At 46.5% G+C, this 25,758-nt stretch overlaps 1 protein-coding gene across 1 annotated transcript in view; it reads left to right on the plus strand.

The window, feature by feature from the left end:
- CAB39 (calcium binding protein 39) overlaps window positions 1-22,208 on the plus strand; it is a 92,168-nt gene extending 69,960 nt beyond the window's left edge. Inside the window, exons 5-9 of the mRNA XM_021075733.2 lie at window positions 4,089-4,257; window positions 11,225-11,284; window positions 15,064-15,129; window positions 18,854-18,997; window positions 19,618-22,208. Of these exons, the coding sequence (XP_020931392.1) occupies window positions 4,089-4,257; window positions 11,225-11,284; window positions 15,064-15,129; window positions 18,854-18,997; window positions 19,618-19,806 (628 nt within the window). The 3' untranslated portion in view covers window positions 19,807-22,208. The remainder of the gene's footprint in view (window positions 1-4,088; window positions 4,258-11,224; window positions 11,285-15,063; window positions 15,130-18,853; window positions 18,998-19,617) is intronic.
- Window positions 22,209-25,758: the final 3,550 nt, after the last annotated feature.

A 25,758-nucleotide genomic window follows, 5' to 3' on the forward strand; every position in this document is an offset into this window, starting at 1 on the left:
CTGTGGTTTAACACTTCCCCCAAGTTCAAACTTGTTTAGACAAAGCATGAGTCAGTGCATGTGTTGGATGCCAGCGTTCTGTTTCCTTCTTTCTAGTTGTGAGTTGCTTCTTCAGATGTTGCCATACAGAATTTTTGGCATCTGATTTTTGTTGTTGTATCAGTCCAGAGCTGCGTGTGTGAACATGTAGTGAGTAATCTGAAATTTGATGTTCTTAGAGCAGCTTCCAGATGCCTTTATGTATCTTGAAAGCCAATTTCTCCTTTTCCCGTAGAAAGCCATGATGATTAAAATCTGAGCATTCGTTAACTCTGCCTCTGTTTTTCACCTCGGAGTAGCCAGGGCTGTGATGTGAACGTTGTTACATAGGATGTAAAGGAAGACTCTAGAGGTAATTAAAGAAAGGTTTGACGCGCTCGGCTGAGCTGGCCAGAGCAGAAACCTCCGCTTAGGAAGGCAAGGAGCCTGCAGAAGCCAACCCCACAGAACCCGCCTCCCGCCCTTTTTAGTTTTTATTGTGCAAAGTATGCGTAAAACTCGAGGGCATCGCATAACAAACCCTTTCTACCCATCACCAGGCTTCAACAGTTACCAACTTTTTGTCATTCTTGTTTCATCTGTTCTTTGTCTCCTTGCTTCCTCCTCACATGCGACGTCACTTCAGTGTGCATCCGTAGCACATAACACAGAAAGGATGTTTTTACTGTAGTCGCAATATCGTTGAGAAGCCCAACATTATCTAATACCCTGTCAGTGTTCAGAGTTCCGTGATTTTCCCCCCCAAATGTCGTTTTCAGTTAGTTTAAATCAGTTTTCCAGCAAGGTCCACACCCTGAATTTGGTTGATGTGACTTAACTCTCTTTTAATCTATAGTAGTTTCTACCCTCTTCTTTTAATACCATTTATTTGCTGAAGCAACTGGGTCATTGATTTTGGAGAAAAATCACCTGTTTTGGCCTGGCGCCCTGCGGTTTCACCCGTAATCAAGTTCCTCTGTCTTCTTTTAAGTTCTTCGGTTTGGGGAGCAAGAATTCTTCGTGGGTGGGGCAGTATACTTCCTCTTGGGCAACTCTGGCCGTCCTGCTGTGGTGATGTTTCAGTGGATGAGTGGATGTCGGTGCTGTCAGTCCAAACTGCCCACCTTGAACTTCTCCGTCAAGCCCCCACCGCACAGTCTTAGCATCCGCTGATGGTCGTCGTCTGGATTCAGAGCGGCGATCTCCTAACTCTCTTGCTCCTTCTCCATCTATTACGTGTGTTTTGTTCCTCGTCAGTGACCTCTGTGGGAAACACAGAATAGATGCTTGATTTTTTTGTTTGCTTTAAATATCATTTTTTAGTATGATCAGTTGATGCTCTTGCCTTAGATGAGCAATGAGTATGTTATTGTTTTAAGCATTATTTGAATTCACATTTTAGGGGGTTTTGAAATATGTTTGATGTGTCTCAATCCATTGCAGTCATATCCAGATTTCCCCATCCTTGGGCTGTTGGGAGCTCCTTCCCATTGGTTCTGTGTGCTTTTGGCAAGAACCCATTCGTCTGTGATAGTAGCTTCCTTGCTGTCTGGCACGAGATGTCCCTTGCTCATTTTGTACCGGTTCCTGCCTCAGACTAGGAAAGAGCCATTTCTTCCAGGAGCCCTGTGAACTGTCTTTTTAAGATTTCTCTACCCTTGTTGGTTAATTAGTTTGGACTACTTTCATGCACTGTATTATCCTCTCAGTCTGTAAGTGCTTTGATATGAGACATTTGGGGGCGTTATGCTGCCAGTGTTAGTGTGCATTTGGAAGTAGTCTCGTTGCCAGTGTTAGTCTGCATTTGGAGGCAGCCGTTGTTCCACTGGCGACTTAAATGTTAGTGTGCTCTCCACTCTGCTAACAGGTTTCACAGCGTCACTGTTTGCCTTGTACTCGTTGGTTTACGGTTTAATCATTTAAGACAAACTTGACAAACTGCCATCAAAACCTGCCCAGCTTGTTGTACCAAGGTGCCTTACTCTTGTCCTTCTAGTCTCCTAGCCTGTTTCAGATCAGCAAAGATGAATTGTCTCATCAGCCCTTTTGTGAGCGGACACTTCATCACCTAAGAGCCGGCCAGCATGGCAGCTGCCATGCCGTAGTGACATGAGGAACGCCGCTCTGGTCTTGCGAGGCTCTGTGACGACCATGTGTGCAACCAAAGAGTAATGCTAAGTAACACTCCTGTAGGATTTCAGGCGATAAAATGTGGGTTTAACCAATAAGGCAAGGGTTGGTTACAGCGATGGTTGGATTTAGGATTGAGGCTCCAGATAGTTAGAAGTGGCTTAGGCCAAAAAAAAAAAAGAGTAAGTACAAGGCAGGAATGGACACGGTGACTGGCAACAATAAGGGGGTAATCGGGGTGTTTTGCGGGCTAGTGGGAGATGGTGCCCACCCAGAGGAGGAGGTAGGATGCGCAGAGGCCTGGGCATTAAAGCCCAGACGTTTGTCTGTCTGATTAGCAAGAAGAAATTGTTTGAAGCTCCTAAGCTGGAGAGGTTATTGCTGTACTTGTGCTTCAAGTAAATGTGTTAAGACAGAACAAAGAGGCGGGTTGGGGGGCACTTGCTTGACCAGATGTGACTTCATGCAGCAGTGAGAACAGATAAAAGGAAATGAAACTGAGGTATTTCAAAGCGGTATTAAGAAGGAGTGGTGACACCGAAGGTGGGAAGAGGGGAGTAGATGGAGGATAAAGAGGCGAAGGGTTAGAACTGCGCTGTCCAATCCAGACCCTGCTAATAACACGCAGTTATTTAATCTTAAACTCGATTAAGTAGCTTCTGAAATTCAGTCCCTCAGTCACACGAGCCAAGTCCCAAGTGCTTAGTAGGCAGCACAGATTCAGAACATTTCCATTATCAAGGAAAGTTCTCTTAGACCTGTTTAGACCCAGGCACCTGAAACAAAACAGTGATGCCAAATTAGACACGGCAGGTTTACGGGAGGCCTTTAACTGAAGGTGCCCGGAAGCGGCAACAGAAAATGCTCGGCTCCAGCTGAGGGGAGATCTGCGCAGGGGCCATCTGGGGGCTGTGGTGGGAACCCCGAGGGCGTGTGGAGGCCGCAGAGGAGAGACCTCAGCCAGGCAAGACGTGGGAACCCAGCAAGTGGGAAAGTGGGGCCGGGGGAGAGTGGTTCTTTCTTTAAAGAGGGCGAGGCAGCGATCTGCATTGTCCGGAGGCCGAGTGGCAGGATTCCCGTCCTGAGACACGACTGTTTTAGCCACGAGGAGGTCTTCCTTCACTGGTAGAATGGTAGGAAGGAGTCTGATGACGGGAAACGAGGCGACACGGTGAGAGACGAAACCTGTGCGTGCGCTTGAAGGGAAGTGGAGGCACCGGGCGACGCGTTGGAGCAGAATGGCAGGGTCCGGCCCAAGAGGTTTGGGCATCCGGACGGAGAGGGTTTCTGGGCCGAAAGAAGTACAGGATTTTCGGTGTGATCCCAGGGGAGGAGGAGGCGAGAGCGTAGAGGTGGGCGCAGAGGAGGGCTGCGTGGGGAGGGCCCTCGCCTTGGGCTTTCAGCTTCGCGGCGCTTGCGTGTTGCCAGGAATCTTGAAAGTACTATTTTGAGCCTTGAATTGAAACAATGAGGTATGCAGTGCTGTATATTTAAAGTATGAATGCTGTTTATGTATAGGTCTATCAGATAGACCTGTTTAGCTACTATGAGTTTAGGAAACTATTTTGTTTCCTATTGATTTTGATTCAGCTGTTAGTTTTTCTGCAGTGTTGAGAGCACCATGTGTAAAACTAAACCCGATTTGGACGTCTGACCCTGAATAGTTCTCTTAGCTTAAATCCGGAGCTTTTATTCACACGATCCCTCTCGACTGTTCCTTTTCCTTGGGTTGAAGCAGCCACCACCAACTGCCCTGTGTGTGCCCTCTGATTAAAGCCCTCCGAGCACCTATTCTGCTCTGAGAGAGATGCATTTTGTCACCTGCTCTGGCCACTTAGGACACGTCTGAAACTTCCTTTTCTGAAAATCAGAACCGTTCCGTGTTAGAGTTTCTTTTTTAAAAATGAAAAAGCAATTATGTTTGTCTTTTCTTTTTGCAGGTATGAATCTCCAGAAATAGCTCTAAATTGTGGGATAATGTTAAGAGAGTGCATCAGACATGAACCACTTGCAAAAATCATTTTGTGGTCAGAACAGTTTTATGATTTCTTCAGATATGTTGAAATGTCAACATTTGACATAGCTTCAGATGCATTTGCCACATTCAAGGTAACAGAAACTAGAATTCTAACTATAGACTTTATTCCTAAACCTCCTCTGTCCTCCAAGTCTGTACACGGCTGCCCTCTAGTGGGAGAGAGCAGATATATTTTACATGTGTTCGTGTGACTCGGGTATTTGCAGTAGAGTCACAGCTTAAAAGGTTGGAAAAGTTAAGATTCTAAAGTCTGTCTAAAAGACAGAAGTCCTCTATGGTCAAAAGTACACTGTTCTGTTAAATTTCTTATCAAGGACAATATACAGATATGCAGTATATATAAAAATCAGATTTTTCTTCTGTGTTGGAATATGCTGTGGCAGTTTCTTTGGTTAAACGCCAGACAGAGTAGTTGGCCTTTCTGTTCAGGGCCGGGTTACTTTGGAGTATACATGTTTAAATACTAGAACCACATTCAGGACAGAGACTTCCGTATTGTGGCCAGGCCCCAGGGCCCAGTGGCCTTACCTCCCCCATGTCAAGCTCAGGCCAGAGCTTATCTATTACACATGGAGGGGCGGGGGGTGCAGAGTCACTGGCACTGTTCCTCCCTGCCCTGCCTACCTGATCTCCCTGTTGTATGTTTGTATCAATTAAATACACCTATGATATGATAGCACTGTACAAGCTACACATTTGTGGTTTTGAATGCCAGGGGTCTGTGCTGTTTAAGGTATGTAAATCAGTAATCTTTATTAGTGTTTTTCACAATGAAAGCAAGCCTTTACATGTTACATTCCCTTATTTAAAATATCTGACCTCACAAGCAAATACTTTGAACTGCACTTTTTATATAATCAGAATATAATACACTAACCTGCAGACCACTGTGCTCAGAAACCACAAACACTGTTAGAGTAAGAAGTGGCCAGTTTTCTTGTGAGGGTCCAGTTTTGTATAAAGAGTCACTGAGATAATGAGTACACGCCTTGGTCTCTGAATAAAATTTATCCCTTAGGGCAAATGAACACCCTTAAAATAGAACAAAAGCCTGGGGACCTGGCTGTTGGGGTCTCCCATTGAATGGGAATGAGATGATAACACGAGAGGTGCCTCGGGGTTATTAGAGAGGATGTCAGAAGGCCTCAGGAAGACCTCAGAGCTTTGAATGTTAATTATGAAGCAGAATGAAATGAATTGGGGATCATAACGCAGTGGTAAATATGACGTCTTAGGTGTCACTGCTCTTGGTGGGACTTGTGACCGGGATCTATTGACGGGGGGTGTGCCCCATTCAAAAGCAGCAGACTCGTTCTGGAGGGAGGTGGAGCAGCAGCACACGTTGGGAAGGGATACTCCCGGGTGGCAGGAAAGCCAGAAGCCTGAGCGTGGGACACCGGGAGCAGGAGGCCGAGGGCAGAGGAGTGGCAGTGGTGTTGAGAGAATGCAGCCAGGCCGCCTGACCAGGTGAAGGGCGCAGATGACAAGCTCCTGGCACAGATGGCAAAACTGGCCAAGAGGCGAGGGGGATGTGCAAATTACATGCCGGAAGTGTGATTCGAGGTGTCTGACAGCCCTCACTGGCCTTGCCGATCATTTCATCTCAGTTAAGCTGCTTCTTTGAATGAAAGTCTCACCAAGAAGAAAATGATGGTGGCAGGATCACTGTGGGCGAAGCAACCCTGTCAGGTCACGGGAGCCAGAGAGGGGAAGACTGGGCACAGCCAGGCGGTATTCTCTGCCCAAGAAAGGGAAATGTTGAAAACCGTAGGATGCTGAGGATGAGCTCTAGAAAGAGCAGCGAGGAGCGGTCTTGGCTTCTGTATCTCAGCCGCTCCTGATGACTGGGAAGGAGCGAGCCAGTTAAAGAGGCCCCTGAACAGAGAGCTCTCCAAGCAGCACAATTAGGTAGATCCCCAAACTAAGACAGCATAGCAGAGGCACAGGCCTATCAAACAGACTGAAGACGCTGCCTCCCAGCCCTCCCTTCAAAGTCTGGGCAGCGTGGGGAGAAAGAAGGACCAGAGGTGCTGACAGGGAGGGGAGGAGGTCCACTCCTCCTCTGGGGTGCGGGGTCCTTTTTGAAGAGAATCTGTGTATAATGCGAAAGAACAGATCCTTGGTTCATGCTCTCCTTTGAGAATGTGACCAGAGCTGCCTTCCGATAAAATGCACTCTGCACCTTCAGACAAATGCGGCTCGTCCATAACCCTGGATTTAATGTCCAAGGAACAGATGCTGAATCCTAAAAGGAGGTTAAAACTGCCTGCTCAAAATACATCCGGGACTCAGAGCTTGAGTGAATACTATTTACTGAGAGTAAATCAGTGGCCAAACACTTGTTCACGATTTTTTGTTTGTTTTGAAGAATTAAGGCGATGAGGAGGGGGCATCGGAAGGCCAACAAATATATTTCCAATTTTCCAGAGTAAGAGAAGGTAGATTCCCCAGAGAGGCTGGTGGAGCTTGGAGCTTGATGTTATACCTGTGTAAGGTGCTAGAAAGTATTGCTAAAGAAATGCTTTCTGAGCATTTTGGAAAGGAAACCGTGTACCCACAGCCAGCATGGATTCACTAAGAGTAGTCCAGCCATACTAATCTCATAGATGCCCCTGGACCAGAGGGCTGAGGCGTGGCTGCCTGGGTTCGCTTCCCAGCTGTGCTGCTGGTTTGACCTCAGTCTTTTCATTTGTCAGATTGTAGGAAATAATACTAGCGTGTCGGGGTTGTTGTGCGCTCACACGGTGTGTGCACAGTAAGCGGTAGCTGATAGAAGTATTCTTTTATGGCAGTGAGGGTATGTTCAACACTGAGTGATTGTACAGGTCTGTCTTCATGGAGACAATGGAAAGTCAGGAGCTAGACGGAGTTTCAGTGTAGCAGTTCATAATTAATTAAACTCCACATCCGTAAGGTACCAGAAAATGGATTGCCACCATCCTGGGGAGAAATTTGTCCTTTTTTTTAATTCTCTACTCAACACAGTTGAACATTTTTATTAAAGACTTAGATAAAGGACGACCGCAAATGTGTGCCATGAAGGGCCAGAAAGCAGGTAACAGAACCTTAAAGTAAGGCTTCATAAAGACCCGGAGAGGCCGGAATATAACAGGTTGAAATGAAGTACAGATAACTGTCTTCCGCTTGAGGACCCAGCTCTGTAGCTATGAAATGTCGGAATAAGGCACAAAAATAATAATAGGTAATACCAAAGGCAGTAATTACGAAGTGTAATGATTACTGATGTGTAGGTAATTTCCTTTCATACGCAAACAACCCTGTGAAGGAGGTGATGTTATTATCTCCTTTACAGATAAGGAAACTGAAGCCTAGAAATGTTGGGTGAAGTCAGACCATAAATGGGGAAGCCAGAATGTGAACCCAGGCAGTCTGACTAGAGAGCCCACCCTGAGTAAACAAAATTCTGAACGTCCAGTAAAATTAAACAGCATGATGCTGCTGCCCCAGAGCTACCTGTGACCACATAGTGTGTGACCTGAGGAGCTGTTGATGGTCTCAGCCCACTGTAAGCTTGTAAGGTAACAACACATAAATGTGTTCCATTCCAGGCGCTACACTTTAAGAGGCACATAGACAAATAGATGACTTTCAGAAGACAGTAGATGGTGAGGGGGACTCAGAACCTGTCATTCGAGGAGTGGTTAAAGGAACTGGACGTATTTAGCCTGGAGACGAGAAGACTCGGTAGGGACTTGCCATGAGAGCGCTACTTGTGTTTAAAGTGGGGTCCTAGAGAAAATGGATTAAACCTATTTCTGTCGACTCTAACAGTTTCTGGAAATAACCTGGGGATAGGTTTTGACGCTAGCACAGGAAGTTCTCTCTAACTTCCAGAGCTCTAAAGGCGACCCACACAGTTGGGACAATTGATTCTTTTGTCCTTGGACATTGACCATCATCAAGTACAAAATCGGGTCCAAGGACGTGCCAGGGCTCTATGGAAACAAGCCCCCTGGGTTAGCAGCATTTCTTCAGGGATTCCGGGGCTGTCTTTGTCACATGATGTTTGGGATCCAGACTCACATAACTTGTAGGAATCTTGTAACTTCGAGCCCACCCTAAAAGTTGGCTGCTCAATCTGCTGGACTTGGGAGATGGTCCCTGACCTTTCTCCGGGTAATACTGGGGCCTTGGCTCTTCTGGAATTAGATAGGTTGGGAAGTTGGAAAGCCTGTTCTGTCTGCCCCTGCTGGCTGATCCAGCAGCTCTGCAGTCTGCGACCGCGTGCACCCTGTCAGCTTTGCAGGTCACTTACCAGATACTGACCCTGTGTGACCACTTTCCCTCGTCTTCTCGTCTCTTGGCTTCTGTGCCCCCCAGCCTGGTTGGAACTCGCCGGAGCTCTCGGCCCTAGTCCTGAGGGCAGGGTTCCCTCCCGTCTCTCAGGAGAGAATGGCCCTGACCAAGGCCCCACCTCCTCTTTTCCCAGCTTAGGACTAGCCTTTTTTCTGGGCTGGCTCCCAGCAGTTGTCCCTTCCCTGCTCATGTTTTACTGTCCCCTCCAGGGTCCTTCTTAATGAAGACGGGCTTTCCTCCTGCTGTGCATTGGGGTCCAGCGGCTGCTTCAGCAGCCTCTGGCCCCTTTCCACTCGCTCCTACCCCAAGGCCATGTGGTTTCCTGAGAGCTTCCTGGTCTCTTTAAACCACATGATAGCAAGTACAGTCTCCATGGCGAGATGGTTGAGGTGCCCGCTTACCATGTGTAACCCACCCGTCAGCCTCTTGCTCCTGCTGGCGGTATAGCCTTTAGGGTGTAAATAGTCACCTTACTCAGACCTAGAGAAAAAGCTCTTACCCAGCAGATTTTGGATCTTTGCTTTTTGGAGGAGTAGTTTCTACCTTCCCGTTCCTAAGAACCCAACCCCAGCCGAGAGCTGTTGTCTCTGAGACCCCCTCCTTTGGCCTTCTCTTTGGGCAGATGGGGACAGAGCAGTGAGCGCCTGGTTCCTGTCGCTGCGCTTCCTGCAGTTACTTCCTCCAGAGAGGTTTCGCCACAGAGACGTAGACACGGTGCTCAGGGGCGCGCGGGTCCAGACACAGCAGTCCTTAAATTCTCTTGTTCACTGCTCATTCAGTTCGTTCACAAGTCTCTTGAGTTGCTGCCCTGTTGGGTGCTGTTGTTTAGGTGCTGGGGCTCAGCAGCGAGTCGTCCAGACAGAGCCCTGACCTTGAGACTTGTGCACAGGGAGCCTGTCGTAGACAGGAGCTCTCCAGAGGAGGGACCGTCCTTAGCAAGCATGGCCGGTATGTCCCCTTAAAGTCCTTGTGTTCCTCTCTCCTTCACTCACGTCTCACCCCGTGGACCAGTGTGCCAAGATGCCCTCAGTCCTCTGCCCCCCACCACCACCTCCTCCTTCCCCATGTGGGGAAGCCTCGTAGCATTTCTTCCCGGATTCTCGAAGTTATTCAAACTCCAGCCTTTCTCATTTTGCCTGTTTGATCCCCAGAAGGGGTTGGGGAAAAATTGGGTAGATCTTCCATGCGCATAGGACATACCCTATCCAGCAGTTTGAACACCTGTAAATCTTTGGGGTAGAGTGAGAAGCCTTCTCAGAAGCATACTTGGAAGATTGTTTAATGTGGTGTCTTCCCACATGTTCCCCAGTTCTGTTGGTTCATTCATTTATTAAATATTAAGCTCCTACTATGTGCTGGGTTCTGCATAGGTGCTGGGGATTCAGAGAGTAGTAAAAATAGACATGACCCTCGTATTTATAGAGTGAACAGTCTAGCACGAGAGAGACATTAATATAATCCACAGATGTCAAGTCCTAACTGTTGACCGTGCTTTGGTGCCCGTGACCAGTCAGGAAGGGTTCCCTGTGGAAGGGACGCTGGAGTCAAGGTCCGAAGGTAGGAGCCAGGCTGAGGGGAAAGCCTTTGCAAAGAAGGCCCTTCAGGGAAGGACGTTCACAAAGTAGGCAGTGAAAGAGCTCCCTGCAGAATCCTGAGACCTGACGGATCCCCATCGAGGGAACCGGAGCTGCAGCGCTTTCCACACGCTTCGACTGTGGATCGTCCCTCAGAGCGTTTCTCAGGACCAGCGACACGGGGACGTACTGCAGGAGACACGAGTTCACTGTAGCCTGGGTAACTTGAGCATAAACAGCAAAGAAAACAAGTTGGGAAGGTGGTTAGGAAAAGAGGGCTTTTTGGCACTGCACTCTCCAGCAGGCAGCGCTAAAGGAATTTTTTTCCATTAATTCACCAAATGTTGACTGGCTGTACCTGCTATCACCTGTCCCCATTCTCACTTCCACCTGGTGAGACCAAGGCCGACTTCCAGGTCCTTGAAGGCAGGGAGACCACATCTTTTTGTCTTTGTAGCCCCAGCACCTAGAGCATTACCTGGCATGTGGTGGATGGTTTCTGAGTGAATGATCCTTGAGTTGTTTCCAGGGAGAGCCATGGGGTGAGGCAGAAGCTGTTTCATAGGGATGCAGAATTGGACTCAGGGTCATATAAACTTGGTTCTACATGTTTGCAGCATTAGTCTGCTTACTTAGGAGCTAATGTTTATAATATGATGAGACTTTTAAAAAACATTCTACCTCTGAAAGAAGATTGCATTCAATATGAAACTGAATGTAACTGAATTTAGGAGGAAGAAAATGGAACCTCCAGTACTTTTTCTAATAAAAGAAATTTCTTCTTTCTCCACCAGGAGCAGTATGCTATTTGACATTTTATCACAACCATTCACTTTATTTCACTTCAATTCTTGATTCCCTTTCTTTGAGTTTTTATCTTATGTTTGTTTTCTTAATTTTTCCTTCTAAGAGCTATAGACCTGTGGCAATCATAATCATTACAGTCACAATTTTAAATTATTAATGAGTTTATTTGCTCTTACGTAGAATCAACATTTTCAGTGTAATTCATGCTTAAATATTTCTAAGTATAGTAATTTTTAACAGCAGTTTTTATCAGGTAAAATGGCGTGGAATGTTTAGGATTCTCTTTTCTAAAAGAACTTGAATGCCAAACAACTGTAAAAAGTGTATTTTCTTTTTCTAGGATTTACTTACAAGACATAAATTGCTCAGTGCAGAATTTTTGGAACAACATTATGATAGAGTAAGTATATGACATACTAATTTTAAAACAGCGAATCGTAAGTTTTGTTACCAGAAATGAAAGATTTTCGTTAGACCTTGTACCAGAATATTAATTTTGGGAATGCGGTGTTTTTAATTGGTGCCGTAATCATTTCTCTACTAAAACGAGGTATAGAGCATTCCCTGGTCAGAAGCTGATTTTATCTGTTTGATGACACACTTGCCCTTTGCATCTTTTCTTACTTTGGAAGAGGAAAATAAAGCACTTTGCTGCAGAAAAATTGTTATTCTTCTTAACTTACTCTTCCTTTCCATTAGTCACTCCCATTCCTGCTGCTTACAAATGGAGAGGAAGGGAGGCAGCGGCTGACAGGCGAGAAGAGCACTAGCCTAGAGGAGGCAGCAGCCGGTTCTGCCCCTGCTCTGCTGCCCACTGCTTGGGGCCAAGACCACAGCCATTACCACTGAGGCACTCAGAAGGCCATCCTTATTCGTAGCATGAGGACTTTGGATTAGCCCAGCCGTAAGGCCCCTGCAGCTTAAGTTGCTGTCAGACTTCCCAGTGGTAGCAGCCCGGGGTGGGGTGGCAGTTCTGGATGCGCCTTCTGTCCTGTGCCCACGCACTGTGCTTTCCACGGTACCCGCGAGCACTTCTGCTTTAACGTCCACGTCCAAGACCTCATAGCCGCTCCTGGCGAAGTTACAGTGAGAACAGTCCACTTAAAATGTCTACCTCTTCCCCGAAATTTGGCTTAGAGTTGCATTCTTCCACTAGTTGTTTTTATTTTTAAAATCCTGGGTGTTGTTAGTACTTCACTGTGCTGTTCAACTAAATTAGAAGGTTCTTGGAGGCAAAACGTGTGCTTTCTGAGTCTCCTGTGTTCCTTTCCCGCTGTCTTTCCCTCCCACTCCCAGTAATACAGCACAGTGCTCAGTACATAGTAATTCCCTCATAAACAGCCTCAAATGGTGTAAACATTGCTGGTCATTTAGTTTTCTTTCTGCCCCGTGCATTGAGATGTGGGCGTGTTTCTTTCTCTGCGTTTGTTGGTTTAAATCGGCAGCACAGTCACTTTGTTGGTGCCTTTTACAGGAGTTAGAAGCGTGGGCTTTGGCACCAGACTGCGTGGAGTTTGGCTTCGAGCCCCAGCTCCACCGTGTGCCACCAGCCCTCGGGCCGGCACCTTCATTCATCCTCTGTGCCTTTAGGGTCCTCTGTCTAAAAGAGGCTCACATTAGCACCTTCCTACTACTGGGTGGTTGTGAGAATGAGATAAGGACGTGTGTGTCAGCTGCAGGGCACAGTGCCTGGAACAGAGTAAATAAGCATTTAATAATCATGGGCTGTGTTATCTTTATGACCACATGGCCTCAAAGGTTTTTTTATTTAAACATATGAATCTTAATTTAAAGCCTATCAAAGATAAAAACTAATTTCCAAGAAATTTACTGTAGGCAATGACATCGGTTTAATTTCACAATAACGTGTTTTCCTGTATGTTATTACAGTTAACAGCGGTCGACAGGATTTTAGAAAATTTATGGGCAGTAGCTGACAGAAATGAATATACAATACAGTCCCATCTGAGGGGAGGGAAGGAAAGTGGGGAAATACGGGCAATTTAAATTCACCTCAAGTGGAGCTATTATGCAAAAACTAGAAATCTCTACACTTTGGCTCTGAGCTTTCTAATAAACAAAACACAGAGGGAAACAAAACTGATGAAAAGAAATCAGTATCTGTAAAGCAGTGCATATGCCTGTTCGAAAGAAACAGGCTTTTCTAGCCCCGGGACCTGAAACCGTTCCTCCCGTCCTCATTCTTCGATGGGGGTGAAGCAGCGAGGCGGGTAGTGGACGCAGTCCCGAGGGTGGCGTGCAGCAAATAAAGTGTGAACTGCCGGCCTGAAGTGCCGCTCCCGGAGAGCAAATCCTGGAGGAGCCCAAACGGAGCCTGTCCTCTGTCCATTCCTAGTCCTTTATTCCTGACCAGGGGTCCGATCTACCCTGGCAGTTTTCAAGAATAAGTTCTTACCACCGAGCGTACCCTAAAGCGTATGCGGCAGAGAATCTTAACTTGTATTTTCTGTCAGAACTTAAGGTGTACCTATTCTGTTACTGATTAAAGGCAGATCAAATTGTTTTGATCATCAGCGTGGTAATCATTTGAGGAGGAGGTAGGCTTCCCTGCGAACATGCTCAAGAGATGGCCATCCTCCCTCGGCCTGGAGAAAAGCAAAAGCGTGCATGCACCCGCAGGCCTGGCTTAGCCCTAAACCAAGGGTTGGAAAAAACCCTTCCTGTAAAGGGCCAGCCAGATAGCAAGTATTTGAGGCGTTGTGGCCTTGCAGTCTCTGTCAGCTCCTCTGTCTGTTCTACCACTAGTGCAGCCAGAAGCAGTACGTAGACTGAATTTATTTACAATGCATGAATGGGCATGGCCGTGTTCCAGGAAAATGTTTATAAAACCAGACAGTGGGCTGGATTCAGCCCCTGAGCTCTAGTTTGCCAACCCCTGCCCTAGACCACGGATGAAGGCCTGCGAGGGCCCATCCTAAAGTAAAGGCACAGCTCGTTTCAGCTTGGACCGAACCACAGAGCAGGCGTCTTAGCACGCGCCACAACTGAAGAAAGGGCTCCGTAAAGCACCAACACCCAACAGAGTCAGAACTGCAGGGTTTTGGAGCTTTGAAAACCTGTCCATAGTTAAAACAAACAAAATACACATACATACCTTAAAGCCAACTGGCCTTCTGTCCGAACTTGCAGAGAGCGGGGCCCTGGCCCCTGCGTGTCCCTCACTTCTGTCTCCTGCCTTCCTGCCTCCTCTGCTCCTGCTTCTTACCGCTCCCAGGGCACAGCTCTTGTTAGCAAGCACCATTTTATACATCTAGTGACACTTGTCAGTTCTCAAACCTGTGTCATTCTGCATTTTCCTGTCTTCCTTCACTCATGCTGTGTCCTTCCCCTTTCTCCCCTAAGAGTATCTCTTCTCACCATTTCTGAATGAAATCTCTCCCGTTCTTCAAGTCCTGTCTTCTGTGGGACACCTACCTGTTGAACAGTGCTGGTTGTTCCCAGTGTGGCTCAGTGGGTGAAGAACTGGACGTGGTGTCCATAGTCCATGAGGATGCGGGTTTGATCCCTGGCCTCGCTCACTGGGTTAAGGATCTGGCAATGCTACAAGCCGTGGTGTAGGTCACTGATGTGGCTCAGATCCAGTGTGGCTGTGGCTGTGGCGTAGGCCAGCAGCTATAACTCTGATTCGACCCCTAGCTTAGGAACTTCCATATGCCACAGGTGCAGCCCTAAAAAAAACCCACACAAAACAGTGCCGCACTTCTTTTCTCTTCTATTTTAATTATTTCCTCTTCTTGCCTTGAAAGAACAGTGGTTCTTTGTGGACCTCTTTGTCATTGTGCTTTAGACTAGCTGAGTTGTAAAAAAAATACTATTTTCTAATCTTAACACCAAGAAATGAGAGCTGCCGCGACAGTGAGAAGACAGTGGGGGAAGGGGAGTTATGTTGTGTGCATGGGGAGTTTGGGTGACAGAGAGGACTGGGTTTAAAGTACGTGGGTGCCTCACTAGAGCCGGGAGCGGGTCAGTCCCAGGAGCCCCTCTTCGTAGAGGATTCAGCCGCGCTATCACCCCGAGGATGGACTGGAACAGGAAGCTGGGAGCTTGGGCAGAAATTGTGGTCTTAGACGTCTGTACTCACGCTTTTTAATGTGATCTACTGGTCCTCAAAAAACGAACAAACAAAAAAACTCTGTTATGTGTTTTCTTGTCTTTTAGTTCTTCAGTGAGTATGAGAAGTTACTTCATTCAGAAAATTATGTGACAAAAAGGCAGTCACTCAAGGTATGACAGGTTGTTTATCTTAAGTAGTTTATTTCTGTCCGCCGCACGTTTGAAGTGTTGGTGTGGGGAAAGGGGGTTACGCTGGTATGGGTCCCGGACCTTTCTTTGCAGGGAAGATCCATTTGTCCATGAACAAGATTTCTGTGCAAGGGAGCGGGGTTCAGTAGTGGTCCACGCAGGGTACCTGCCCCTGCCCCCCTCCTTGTGTGTCAGAGACACCAAAATAGAATATACAGAATCATGAAGAGGACTTCATCTCTTGGCAGTGAAGTACTTCAGATGTTGAAGCCACTTTTAAAAAGTAAAATCATCTCAGTGACTCGAAGGCCTGTAGGTGTTATGCTCCCCGACGCTGCCAGGTGGCACAGGGTGGCCCTGTGGAGGGCCAAGTTACTGTGAACCATAGGTAAGTTTGGCTGCTTTGTGCCAAACTAGGATACGGACAATTCCATTGGAACCTAAATGTAAGATTTAAAACTTGAGAGCAGGGGTAGGCAAATGGCAGCCCATGGGCCACATCCAGCCTCTGCCAAGTCTTTGTAAATAATGTTTTATTGGAACACAGTTGCATTCATTTCTTTACATGTTATCTGTGGCTCTTTCAGCTACAAGAGCAGATTTGAATGGTTGCCTCAGAGACCATGTGGCTTGCAAAATCTAAATTACTTACTGCCTGGCTCTTTACAGAAAGTTTGTTGCTCTAGAAAATTCTTAGTGCAGTTAATAAATGCATACCCCTCATTCTGTAAGTAGTCCTGATGGAAGCTATGGATGGACTCACAAAGGATTTGGGGGGAAAATTGTAATTCCATTTATATTACTTGCCAGATCCACTTTAAATTCTATTCTGCCAGGTGATCTTCCCCTCAGAGATGTCAGAATTCATTTTCGTCAAATACTCCCTTCCAGCTTCTCCTGCCATGGGGATTTTACTCTTGAAAACTTTATCTTTCTGGGGAAATTGACTAAAAGACATGAGCAGCATCCATTGTACATTGTGTCCTTGGATAAAAACACTCTACCAGCCACATGTCCTCAAGATTCCTTTCCTCCATTTTCCATAAGGCTGTAACTCCTGTAATCAGGGACCAGTAATGGCCACAGCCTGGACATGTGTCACCACTGAAGCATCCAGTCAGGCTGGGGCCTGGCCTCCTGCACATCCTTTGGCCCAGTGTTAGGGGTCCATAACCTGTGCTCCATCTCCAGGAATACTGGCTGGGTGACGGCCAGTAATTCTCAGAGCTGATAGGAACCGTCCTTTCATTTCCTGGTGGATGCGGTACATCCGGCAGCTGTTTAATAAGAAATTGTTCCTCCCTGTGTATCAGCGTATGTAGGACGGGTCCTCCTGTGATCTTCAAAGGGAAGTGACCTATTCCAGGAACCAGTTTATATCTGAAGGTCAAGATGTCCTGCTTTCCCTGCTGGATGGAGGCAGTGTTTTCAGAGGCTAAGGGGGCTAGAGCTAACGGCCAGGGATACTAGGTTCCAGAGCTAATACCCCTTCACAGTGGTGGGGGTTGGGGGGGTCAGTTGTCAAATCAATAGACTTTGACTAAATTCTCAGTTCTTGCGCTGCTTAGATAGAAGGGTTTGTACCAGAGTTCCCGTCGAGCAGCGGAAAACAATCCAACTAGGAACCATGAGGTTGTGGGTCTGACCCCTGGCCTTGCTGAGTGGGTTAAGGACCTGGCATTGCCATGAGCTGTGGTGTGGGGTCGCAGACTCGGCTCCAGTCCTGCGTTGCTGTGGCTGTGGTGTAGGCCAGCGGCTACAGCTCCAATTTGACCCGTAGGCCTGGGAACCTCCATATGCCATGAGTGCAGCCCTAACAAGCAGAAAAAAAAAAAAAAAAAAAAAAGAGCTTTTACTAGCAAATTTGTATCCCCTGTACCAAACTTCAGATTTTTTATTTTTGTGTCCAAAAAAAATATTTAAAATTACCAGTCATCTTCCTCTAGAAAATCAAACTGAAATGAGCCATTTTCAGTATTTCTTTGGTTTCTGTGATTGAAAATAAACACCAATAAATCTATAAACCTTTGCCTACCTAATATTAACTTTTGAGCCTCCTTAAGAATAAATACTGGGCTTCTTACTTTGAAAGTTGTGGATGTGATTCGAACCAATGTGACGCCTGTATGAGCTTTTAAATTCTTCCTATAAATTCTTTATAGATCCTAAGTAGACAGGTTGTTTTATATTTACTATAATGACATGTTATTTGTTTATCTAGAGATCAGTTTCTGGAAATTTTAAGTATCTAGAACACATCCATGAACCCAGAAAGGAGTTAACTAAAGCACGTCAACCATGGCACAGTCACTCTGTCTGTCCCTTAGACCTCACTCCGTGTCTCTTCTTAGACTCAGGTTCGGTGTGTCCTGCACATGTTCACATTTTTATTTTTCACTACACGCTCATGAGATACAGGTACACTATCCATTCCCATCGTACGGATGATGAAACTGAGGCACAGAGAAGTGAAATAACATGCCAGGGTTACAGAGCTCCCAAGGTGTAGGGAGCTGGGATTTGACCCAGGCAGGCTGGTGCCAGGGGCCAGGCTCTCTACCACTCTGCCTCTGCCTGTGTCCACAAGGCTGCAGCCTGGCCCTGTCTCCATGCAAGTTATACCATCTGCACACTAGACCTTGACTAGAAGCTGGCACGCTGACAACATGGAGAGGTAACTGCTGCTTCCAGAAAAAGAGAGATCTAGAACAAGCAGAGACAGTTTTAAAATTAAGGACTGATTACGGTATTAATCAACTCCATAGAACTCAGTAAGCACAGACTTAGCTAAAGGCACAGACTTTTTTAGTTGAATTGAATGTCATTAGCAATGTTGAAGAGTCACCAAGAAAAGCTTAGAGTATCTTCAGGGTACCTTGCTTTTAGAAGGAACAGCAAAGTATTTGTTTTTATAAACCTTTCTGAATCAGATAAAATGTTAAGTTTGGTGTGGTTAGGAGTAATATATGAAAGACTTTGGACATGAAGCCTTTTGTCCTTTGGAGCTCAGATAAGTAAAATTAAAAATAGTAAAATTCTTTTTTTTTTTTTTTTTTTTTTTTTTTGTCTTTTTGCCATTTCTTGGGCCGCTCCCGCGGCATATGGAGGTTCCCAGGCTAGGGGTCGAATCGGAGCTGTAGCCACCGGCCTACACCAGAGCCATAGCAATGCGGGATCCAAGCCGCGTCCGTTACCTACACCACAGCTCATGGCAACGCCAGATCCTTAACCCACTGAGCAAGACCAGGGATCGAACCCACAATCTCATGGTTCCTAGTCGGATTCGTTAACCACTGTGCCACGACAGAAACTCCAAAAATAGTAAAATTTCTAAATTAAGCTACGGTTTATAGTTACTGAGGAACTTATCTTCTGACCATTTTCTTGATATTTTCTTTGTAATGAGATAACACAAATGCCTATTTAAAGAATACGTTCTGACAGGGCCAAATGTGCCTTATGTGTCCTCTTCATAGAGCAGTGTCAGACTCACCTGGGTTTAAACCCCAAAAGAAAAGGTGGGTGTTCAAGTAGCATATCATAGGCACTCAGTAGCTGTTAGGCCATGGTTGGGTTCATCAGTCTGATGAGTGCCTACTCATAGTCTGTGCTTGGTAACGATGTTTATTAAGTGAACTGTTTTTAAAACGTTGGTTTCACTTCAGATCTTGATAATGGAAGAGTAATTGTTTAAATGTCTTCCCAGCTTCTCGGTGAACTACTATTAGACAGACACAACTTCACAATTATGACAAAATACATCAGTAAACCTGAGAACCTCAAATTAATGATGAACCTTCTACGAGACAAAAGCCGTAACATCCAGTTTGAGGCCTTTCACGTTTTTAAGGTAGAGTACTAAACACCGTTTTTCCTCTGGAGTTGTAGATCTCGTATTGTTCATAAATTACTGAAATTTTATTAGCTTCATTTTGACAATCTTAAGTGATACAATGCAGTTCAGTTCGTCTTCACATTTATGTGGTACAGCATTTAAACAAAATAGACCCAGATCGGTATAATACCATTTGGATTGGGGAATAAGAAAAGTTTATTTGTAGAGGAATGTCATTTATCTTTGGCATGGAAGAGTATCAGTCATAAAGGGTAATCCATTTCTTAATGCTTTCCCAGGAGGTTTGGGTCTTAAAATCCTTTCTGACCGCCTGGGCCCAGCAATGATTTCTGCTCATTTTCTTCTAAAATCAAAGTCTGTATTTAATATCAGCTACCCAGAGTTTTGAGTGTGAATGAGCATGTCAGTCCTTCTTGTGCCAAAACATGTAATTCTGCTTTTTAATTGTAAAGTGAGGTCTTCCAAAGCAAACACCCCTGAACCAGTAATCATGACCTCCGCACGTGCCCCGGGAAGCACGGGATGTGTCCTGCCGGTGCTCTGCCAACCGTGGCAAAGATGTCCCCGTTCCTTGTTCGATTCCCTGTGGCTGACACTGCTTTCTCTCTGTGCAGGTGTTTGTAGCCAATCCTAACAAGACGCAGCCCATCCTAGACATCCTCCTCAAGAACCAGACCAAACTTATAGAGTTCCTCAGCAAGTTCCAGAATGACAGGACCGAGGACGAACAGTTTAATGATGAGAAGACCTATTTAGTCAAACAGATCAGGGATTTGAAGAGACCAGCGCAGCAAGAAGCCTAATTTCCAATAAACATCTAAAATATTAAACCCAAATTCAGCATTCGCTGTTAGCTATTCAGCATCAGGCACTGTTATCGATTCATGAGGAACATTACTGCTAATCTGCTGTTAAGTGAACGGTTTTCATTTTCCCTTTTTTTGTTTTTTTTTTTCAGTCCAAGTTGGAGAACGTAGCTGCTGCTTTCTTGCACACTAGAGCACACGTGGACTTTTTCTTGATCTTTGTGTCATTTCAGATTTCAAAGACTCCGTTTGCTGTAGAAGTTCTGAACATGGCTAGGTTCGTGAAGGCAAATGCATGGATGATAGTGTGTTTTAGGGAAGGAAGGCATTGATATTATCAGAGTAAACCTGCCTGTTTGCATTTATCTTTGTTAAAGGTCTGAGCATGGATTCTTGATAAGATTGTATGCCTTCACTAATGGAAGACCGTGCAGAGCTTTATTTGAAATCATAGGGGAACTGTATCCAAGATGTGAGCCTCTTGGGCGGATAAAGTTGACACATGAATAAATTGATACTGAAACTTAGCAACTTCTTAAAAGTGTGAAGCTTCACAAGGTCATAAGGAAAATGTATATATGCTTTTCACAGCTTTCTAGAATTTTTTGACATTTGATTTTTCTTGAGACTCGTAAACCTGGAATATGTTGAAGGGTATTTGTTCATCTTACTTTTTGAAGGTATTTTAAAACAGTAGAGCTAGCAACGACACCTCGCATTTCATTTCAACGATGCTTACAGGTTTCTTTTGTATATAATTCTTAGAATGCTCATTTCTTTTAAATGATTTAATTTGTACAGCAGAGGAATGTTATTGTATTAGTATGTAACTATTACCTAATATTGAGTTTTTGCAAAAAAAAATGAATGCTCATAAGTAATTGAAATACTTCAGATCACATGAAAATGCTGATTTAACATTTAAGTATCACAGCATTAAAAGAAGTAAACCAATCCTTTGTATTCAGTTATCTAATGGGGTGCCATCAATAGGCTTTGGTACAGACCAGGAACTCAGTCAGCAACACTTTCCTGCATAATATTGGCCTTATTCATTTAAAATGAGTCATGAGTTTGCCAGATCTATGAATGATACCGATTATGCTAAATTAACGCTGATTCTTTGTGTGGGGGGGGACCTCTGTAGAGCACCTTTTCTTTCTTAGAGTAAGTAATCCAGTACAATATTTGTGAAACTGAATCATTAAAACTTTGGCTTCTCTTAGGAAAAGAAGAGTTCCTAGTCCTAGGTGTCCTATGGGGAAATTTATTTTTTTTTTTTAATGTCCTGTTCCTTAATGCTGCAAATTATCAGTATTTACAAAGTAACTGATTTTGCACCACTTTTTTGTTACTGTGACCACAACAGAACAGTGTCTGCTAGAATCTATCTGTGTAAAGTTATTAGAATGGTATCTGTCCATCTTAGCGATAATGAAGGTCACAACTAACAACTTACAAATCAAGAGTTTGCCAGTTTGAATTCAGCATGGCTGTAGCTGATTAAGAAATTTATATAATTACTCTTTGCTAGCCTCTCTTACTAATTGAATTAGTTATCAGCCAGTAAAGTGAAACTCCCAAAGGATGTTTCAGCAGGTTTTAAGATCTCTTTCTAGAAGCACCAGTTAGGAAAATAGCTCCAGAGAATACAGATGTATTTTATTCTATTTAATTGAAATGGCAGCCTACATTAAAATTGGTTTTCATAAGGCTGTCTTTACCAAAATCTGTGTAAAATAATTCATGTTTTTCTGCTGGAAGTAGAGAAAGCAGTCCAAGTTCCTTGAAATGCAACCATGCAAGATGTTTAGGAAGGCAGACTTGGCCGTGAGGCATCGTTCTGGTTCTTGTGGTCCAGTGCCGGGTTATCTGGTTTTAGAAAACACTGCACCAAGTGGAAGAACGCTTTCCTTGCCAAGCTGGATCTTAGAACTCGAAACAGCAAAACAGCTTCCACTCTGGCAGTGCCGTTGTCGCACTAGAGCCTTGGTATGGAAGACAGGGAGGGGTGCAGCGTGTCCAAGAAAACCCTGATGTGTTACTATGGAATTGGAATCTAGGGATAGTTAACTTTGGGGTTTTTTGCTGTTTTTAAACAAAAATGTGAAAACATTCAAAGTTAAAAAGTTGCATTTGAAGTTAGGATCATTTAATATATTCATATTACCAAAACTGTTATACTGGAAGTGGTTTCCTTTTATGTTATAAAGGTTTAATTTTACATAAGTCAGAGTTACTCGAGGTGATTTTTTAACCCTTTAAAAAAGTGAAGATGTATACAGTTGTTAACAATGCCATGGAAGCATTTCCTTTCTCCTGAGGAAAAGTAAATTTCTTATCAGAATATCTGGCTGGCCCTGTAATTTAAATTAAAATAAAATTTTGGAGAAACGGCACTGTCAGTTTTTTGCTTTTATGATGTCTTACAGATAACTGCATTGATATCACTCTGAACAGCCCCATCAGGAAACACACTAGCACAAACGGTCATCACCTGTAGCCAGAAAGAGTTATTACACATTCCTCCTCTCCTTTTCCCCATTCAAGGTTTTATTTTTGATGTCACAAACGCAGTTTTCACTTATGTTACAAGGTTCTGCGCTCCCTGGCCCTTCCTTTCATGGTTAAGTATTATTAAGAGCCTTTTACTAGCATCACCTTTTGGGCCATAGCACTTGGCGAGTAGATCCTTTCTCTGGTTCTGTGACCCTTTATTATTAACACTCTGGTAAAGCTAAACACTTGACAGGGCTGGTTCTAAATTACTGGAGTGAAATGACTATGGAGGTGAGAGAACTACGGAAGCACAGTGTTAAATGGCTCCTGAAAGGAGGTCTCTCCTCCCGGCCCCCTGCTGACAGGTGGCACACCACCGTAACCTCTGTCGGCAAAGGATCTCCGTCCTCATCCGGCCAAAAGCGCTTCTCTGAAATCTGAATACCAACGTTTCACTTGTTCTAACGTAGCTCAAACCACGTGTTTCTCGTACTTCTCGAAAGGTGACAGTGGGACCTGATAATACTGCCCCTGCTCCCGAGGGTGAGCTCGGGAGCCGTGCGTCACACAGGAGGGCCCACGCCCGGAGTTCTCCCCCCACAGTGCCCTCCCCGCCCCACAGCCCGCAGTGGAATCCCGCCGGGCAGCTCTGACCCAGCCTCTTCCCATTTGTGAGGCTCACACGTGCTCCGTCTGGAAGTCGCCCTGCCGGCGGCAAGGAGCCATCCACGTGTGCCTTCGCACAGCGCGCCCAAAGGCTCTGACCCGCCGGCCACTCCTGTGTCCCCCACCTCACGACCCGCTGTCCGACCACGGCTTCCAGGAGGCACGAAGGACCAAGCGAGACTCCCCCGGTGACAGTCTCAAAGCCCACTGGGCTGTTTCTGAAACCAACCCTCACGAAGACAGGGGCGAACTGCCCGCATGCGCAGCACACCGCCTCCTGCCACACGCGACGTCACTTCCGGCGCCAGGGCGCACTTCCGGTTCTGCAAAAGCCGCGGCTGATCGCGCAGCCAGAGACGGATAGGCCCGAGCCTCCAGCTGTTTGCAGGGGCTTCACACCGACTGGGGCGCGGGCCATCACTGCACTGGCCGCAGGACCTCACGCTTGCATGAGGTCCCACAGTGATCCTCGCGGGTGCTGACACCTGCGTGGTGGGGACCTTGGCTCCTGTCCCCACCACGGCGGGTGGGCGAGGTGGAGCGCGCGTGCAGAGATCGAGTGTCTGCACGCCAGCCCGGGGACCCTCCCTCAGTTCCCAGCCTAGTGCGCACAGGAAGTCGTGTGCTCTGAAATTTGAGGCTTTTTGTTAACCCTTCAGGACTCAGACACCAGAAATTTGAGGAAAGATTCCTCTTTTTCACCATCCTCCACTAGATAGGCTTTAGCTCATGAGCGCTCCTGTTCCTGGTGATACATTTGTGTCACTCGCATACGTGGTGTCCGTTCGAACAACATGATTCTGCCCTGCCTTTCAGTAGCTGAATCCTCCACTGGTTGGAGATTGAAGCACGAGCAGAGGCGGCGGGCAGGGCCCAGGGGGAAGCTTCCAGAAGAGGCTGCACACCAGCCGGCCCCCTCTGCTTCCTCCCTGCCCGGCCACCCGCACAGCTCCCCACCTTACGGAGTCTCTCCCGTGAGGAGTAGGCGGACACTCCTAACCCGACGGCGCCAGTTCTGCTGGGCTGAGGCCGCCCGGGGCCTCTTCCTCCCAGGGCCACTGAGTAGGTGGGGTGGTGCCGGCCCCCATCACACGGACGCACTATGGGGACCTGGCAGGGCCTCACCCCAGCCCCTTGGCACCTCCTTTTGCTTTCCGGAAGCTGCTTGCAGCCTGGGGCACCGAAGTACGGCAGTTAACGTCCCCAGAGGCTGCCCTCACCCAGCATCCTGGCCACTCGGCCCGGGTAGGTGCTCCCTAGCAAGACTCTCGGCTGGGAGCCACCGCATCGAAGGTTTGCTGACACTCCTTCCACTGGATTTCCCTCCCCGGGCTCCTGTCCCACTCTGTACAGGGGTTTCCTGGGATTGAGTCCCAAGTAAATGACTAGCACCTGAACCCTGGTCCCAGCCTTTGCTTCCAGCGAAACGCCAGTCAAGACGTGCTTGCTTTGCTCCTGCTAACCCAGAGGCCTGAGCTGCCAGGCGTGTGCAGCCAGGCGAGGGGCCTCCCTCGGAGGAGGAGGTGCTGGAGGAGGCCCGCCCTCGGGAACCACTCTTTCTGTCCCGCTGGCCTTGAGATTTAGGACAGACTGGCCTGGCACAGCAAGGCGGCTCATGACCACAGCCGCTGCTGCCTCTGGAGGCTGTCCTGAGACCCCAGACCAGGCCCTGAGGTCCAGAGAGCTGAGGCCTCCACACTCTCATCTTTCAAAAGCAGCTGGGCGAGGCACACCCCCCTACCCCAGGATTGCTCATCATGGTGGTGCAAACTGCCAGCATAGCTGGAAACCTCCCATTTCCCTCCTGCTCTGCCCTCTTCCAAAAGGGTCCTTTTTTTGCAAAAGTATAGTCTAACCCTACAAATGGATTGCACGATTGGGAATCGGGAGCAGAGTTAAGAATTGTCGAGGACTAATTAGAACTGGGATAGGGATCCGTGGGGTAGGGGCGAGGTAGGGCGGAGTCATGAGGGGCCCTCTGCTTGCAAGTCCTCCTTCAGCTTTTCCGGCACTCAATGCTCTCACTTAAAAAGCCACTGGGTGGCAGTAGAGTTCTCTCTTTTTAGCAGCTCCCGAGCCTGAGTCATGGGGGCATCCACAGTAAATCCAGGCTGACCCCATGGGAAGGGACCCAGAGCCCTAGCGCTGTTGTGTGCCCGGCTGCCCCAGGCTTCCTGAGCGCCGTTTTGAGCAAAATGGAAGAGGTAGTCAAGAGAGGCTGTTAAAAAAAAAAAAGAGGGAGGGACAGGTATGTGATAAATACAGTGACGTGTTAAGGGTAGAATTTACATGGTGGGTATACCGGTTTCATTTTTAAAGAAACTTTACGTTTTAGTTTTACAGGAAAAAAATTGTAACGATAGTACAAAGAGTTTCTCTATATCCACACCAGGCTTCTCTGCCATCTTAAGTTAGTATGGGGTGTAGGGATATCTGTCCCAATGACTATTAATATGTTTGGGGGTGTTTTTGTTGTTGTTTTGTCTTTGTAGGGCCGCACCCGCTGCACATGGAGGTTCCCAGGCTAGGGGTCGAATTGGAGCTACAGCTTCTGGCCTACACCACAGCCACAGCCACAGCCATGCCAGATCCGAGCCTTGTCTGGGACCTACACCACAGCTCTCAGCAACACCAGATCCCCCACCCACTGAGTGAGGCCAGGGATCGAAGTACATCCTCACAGATACTAGTCAGAGTCATTTCCACTGAGCCACAACAGGAACTCCCAAATATGTGTTATTATTAACTCAAGTCCATAGTTTATGTAGATGTCCTCTTTCTATT

This window comes from Sus scrofa, chromosome 15 (assembly GCF_054392235.1).
Source record: "Sus scrofa isolate SSC_HxYL_T2T_F1_AM1 chromosome 15, Sscrofa_HxYL_maternal_Yorkshire_Landrace_v2.0, whole genome shotgun sequence".
NCBI lineage: Eukaryota > Metazoa > Chordata > Mammalia > Artiodactyla > Suidae > Sus > Sus scrofa.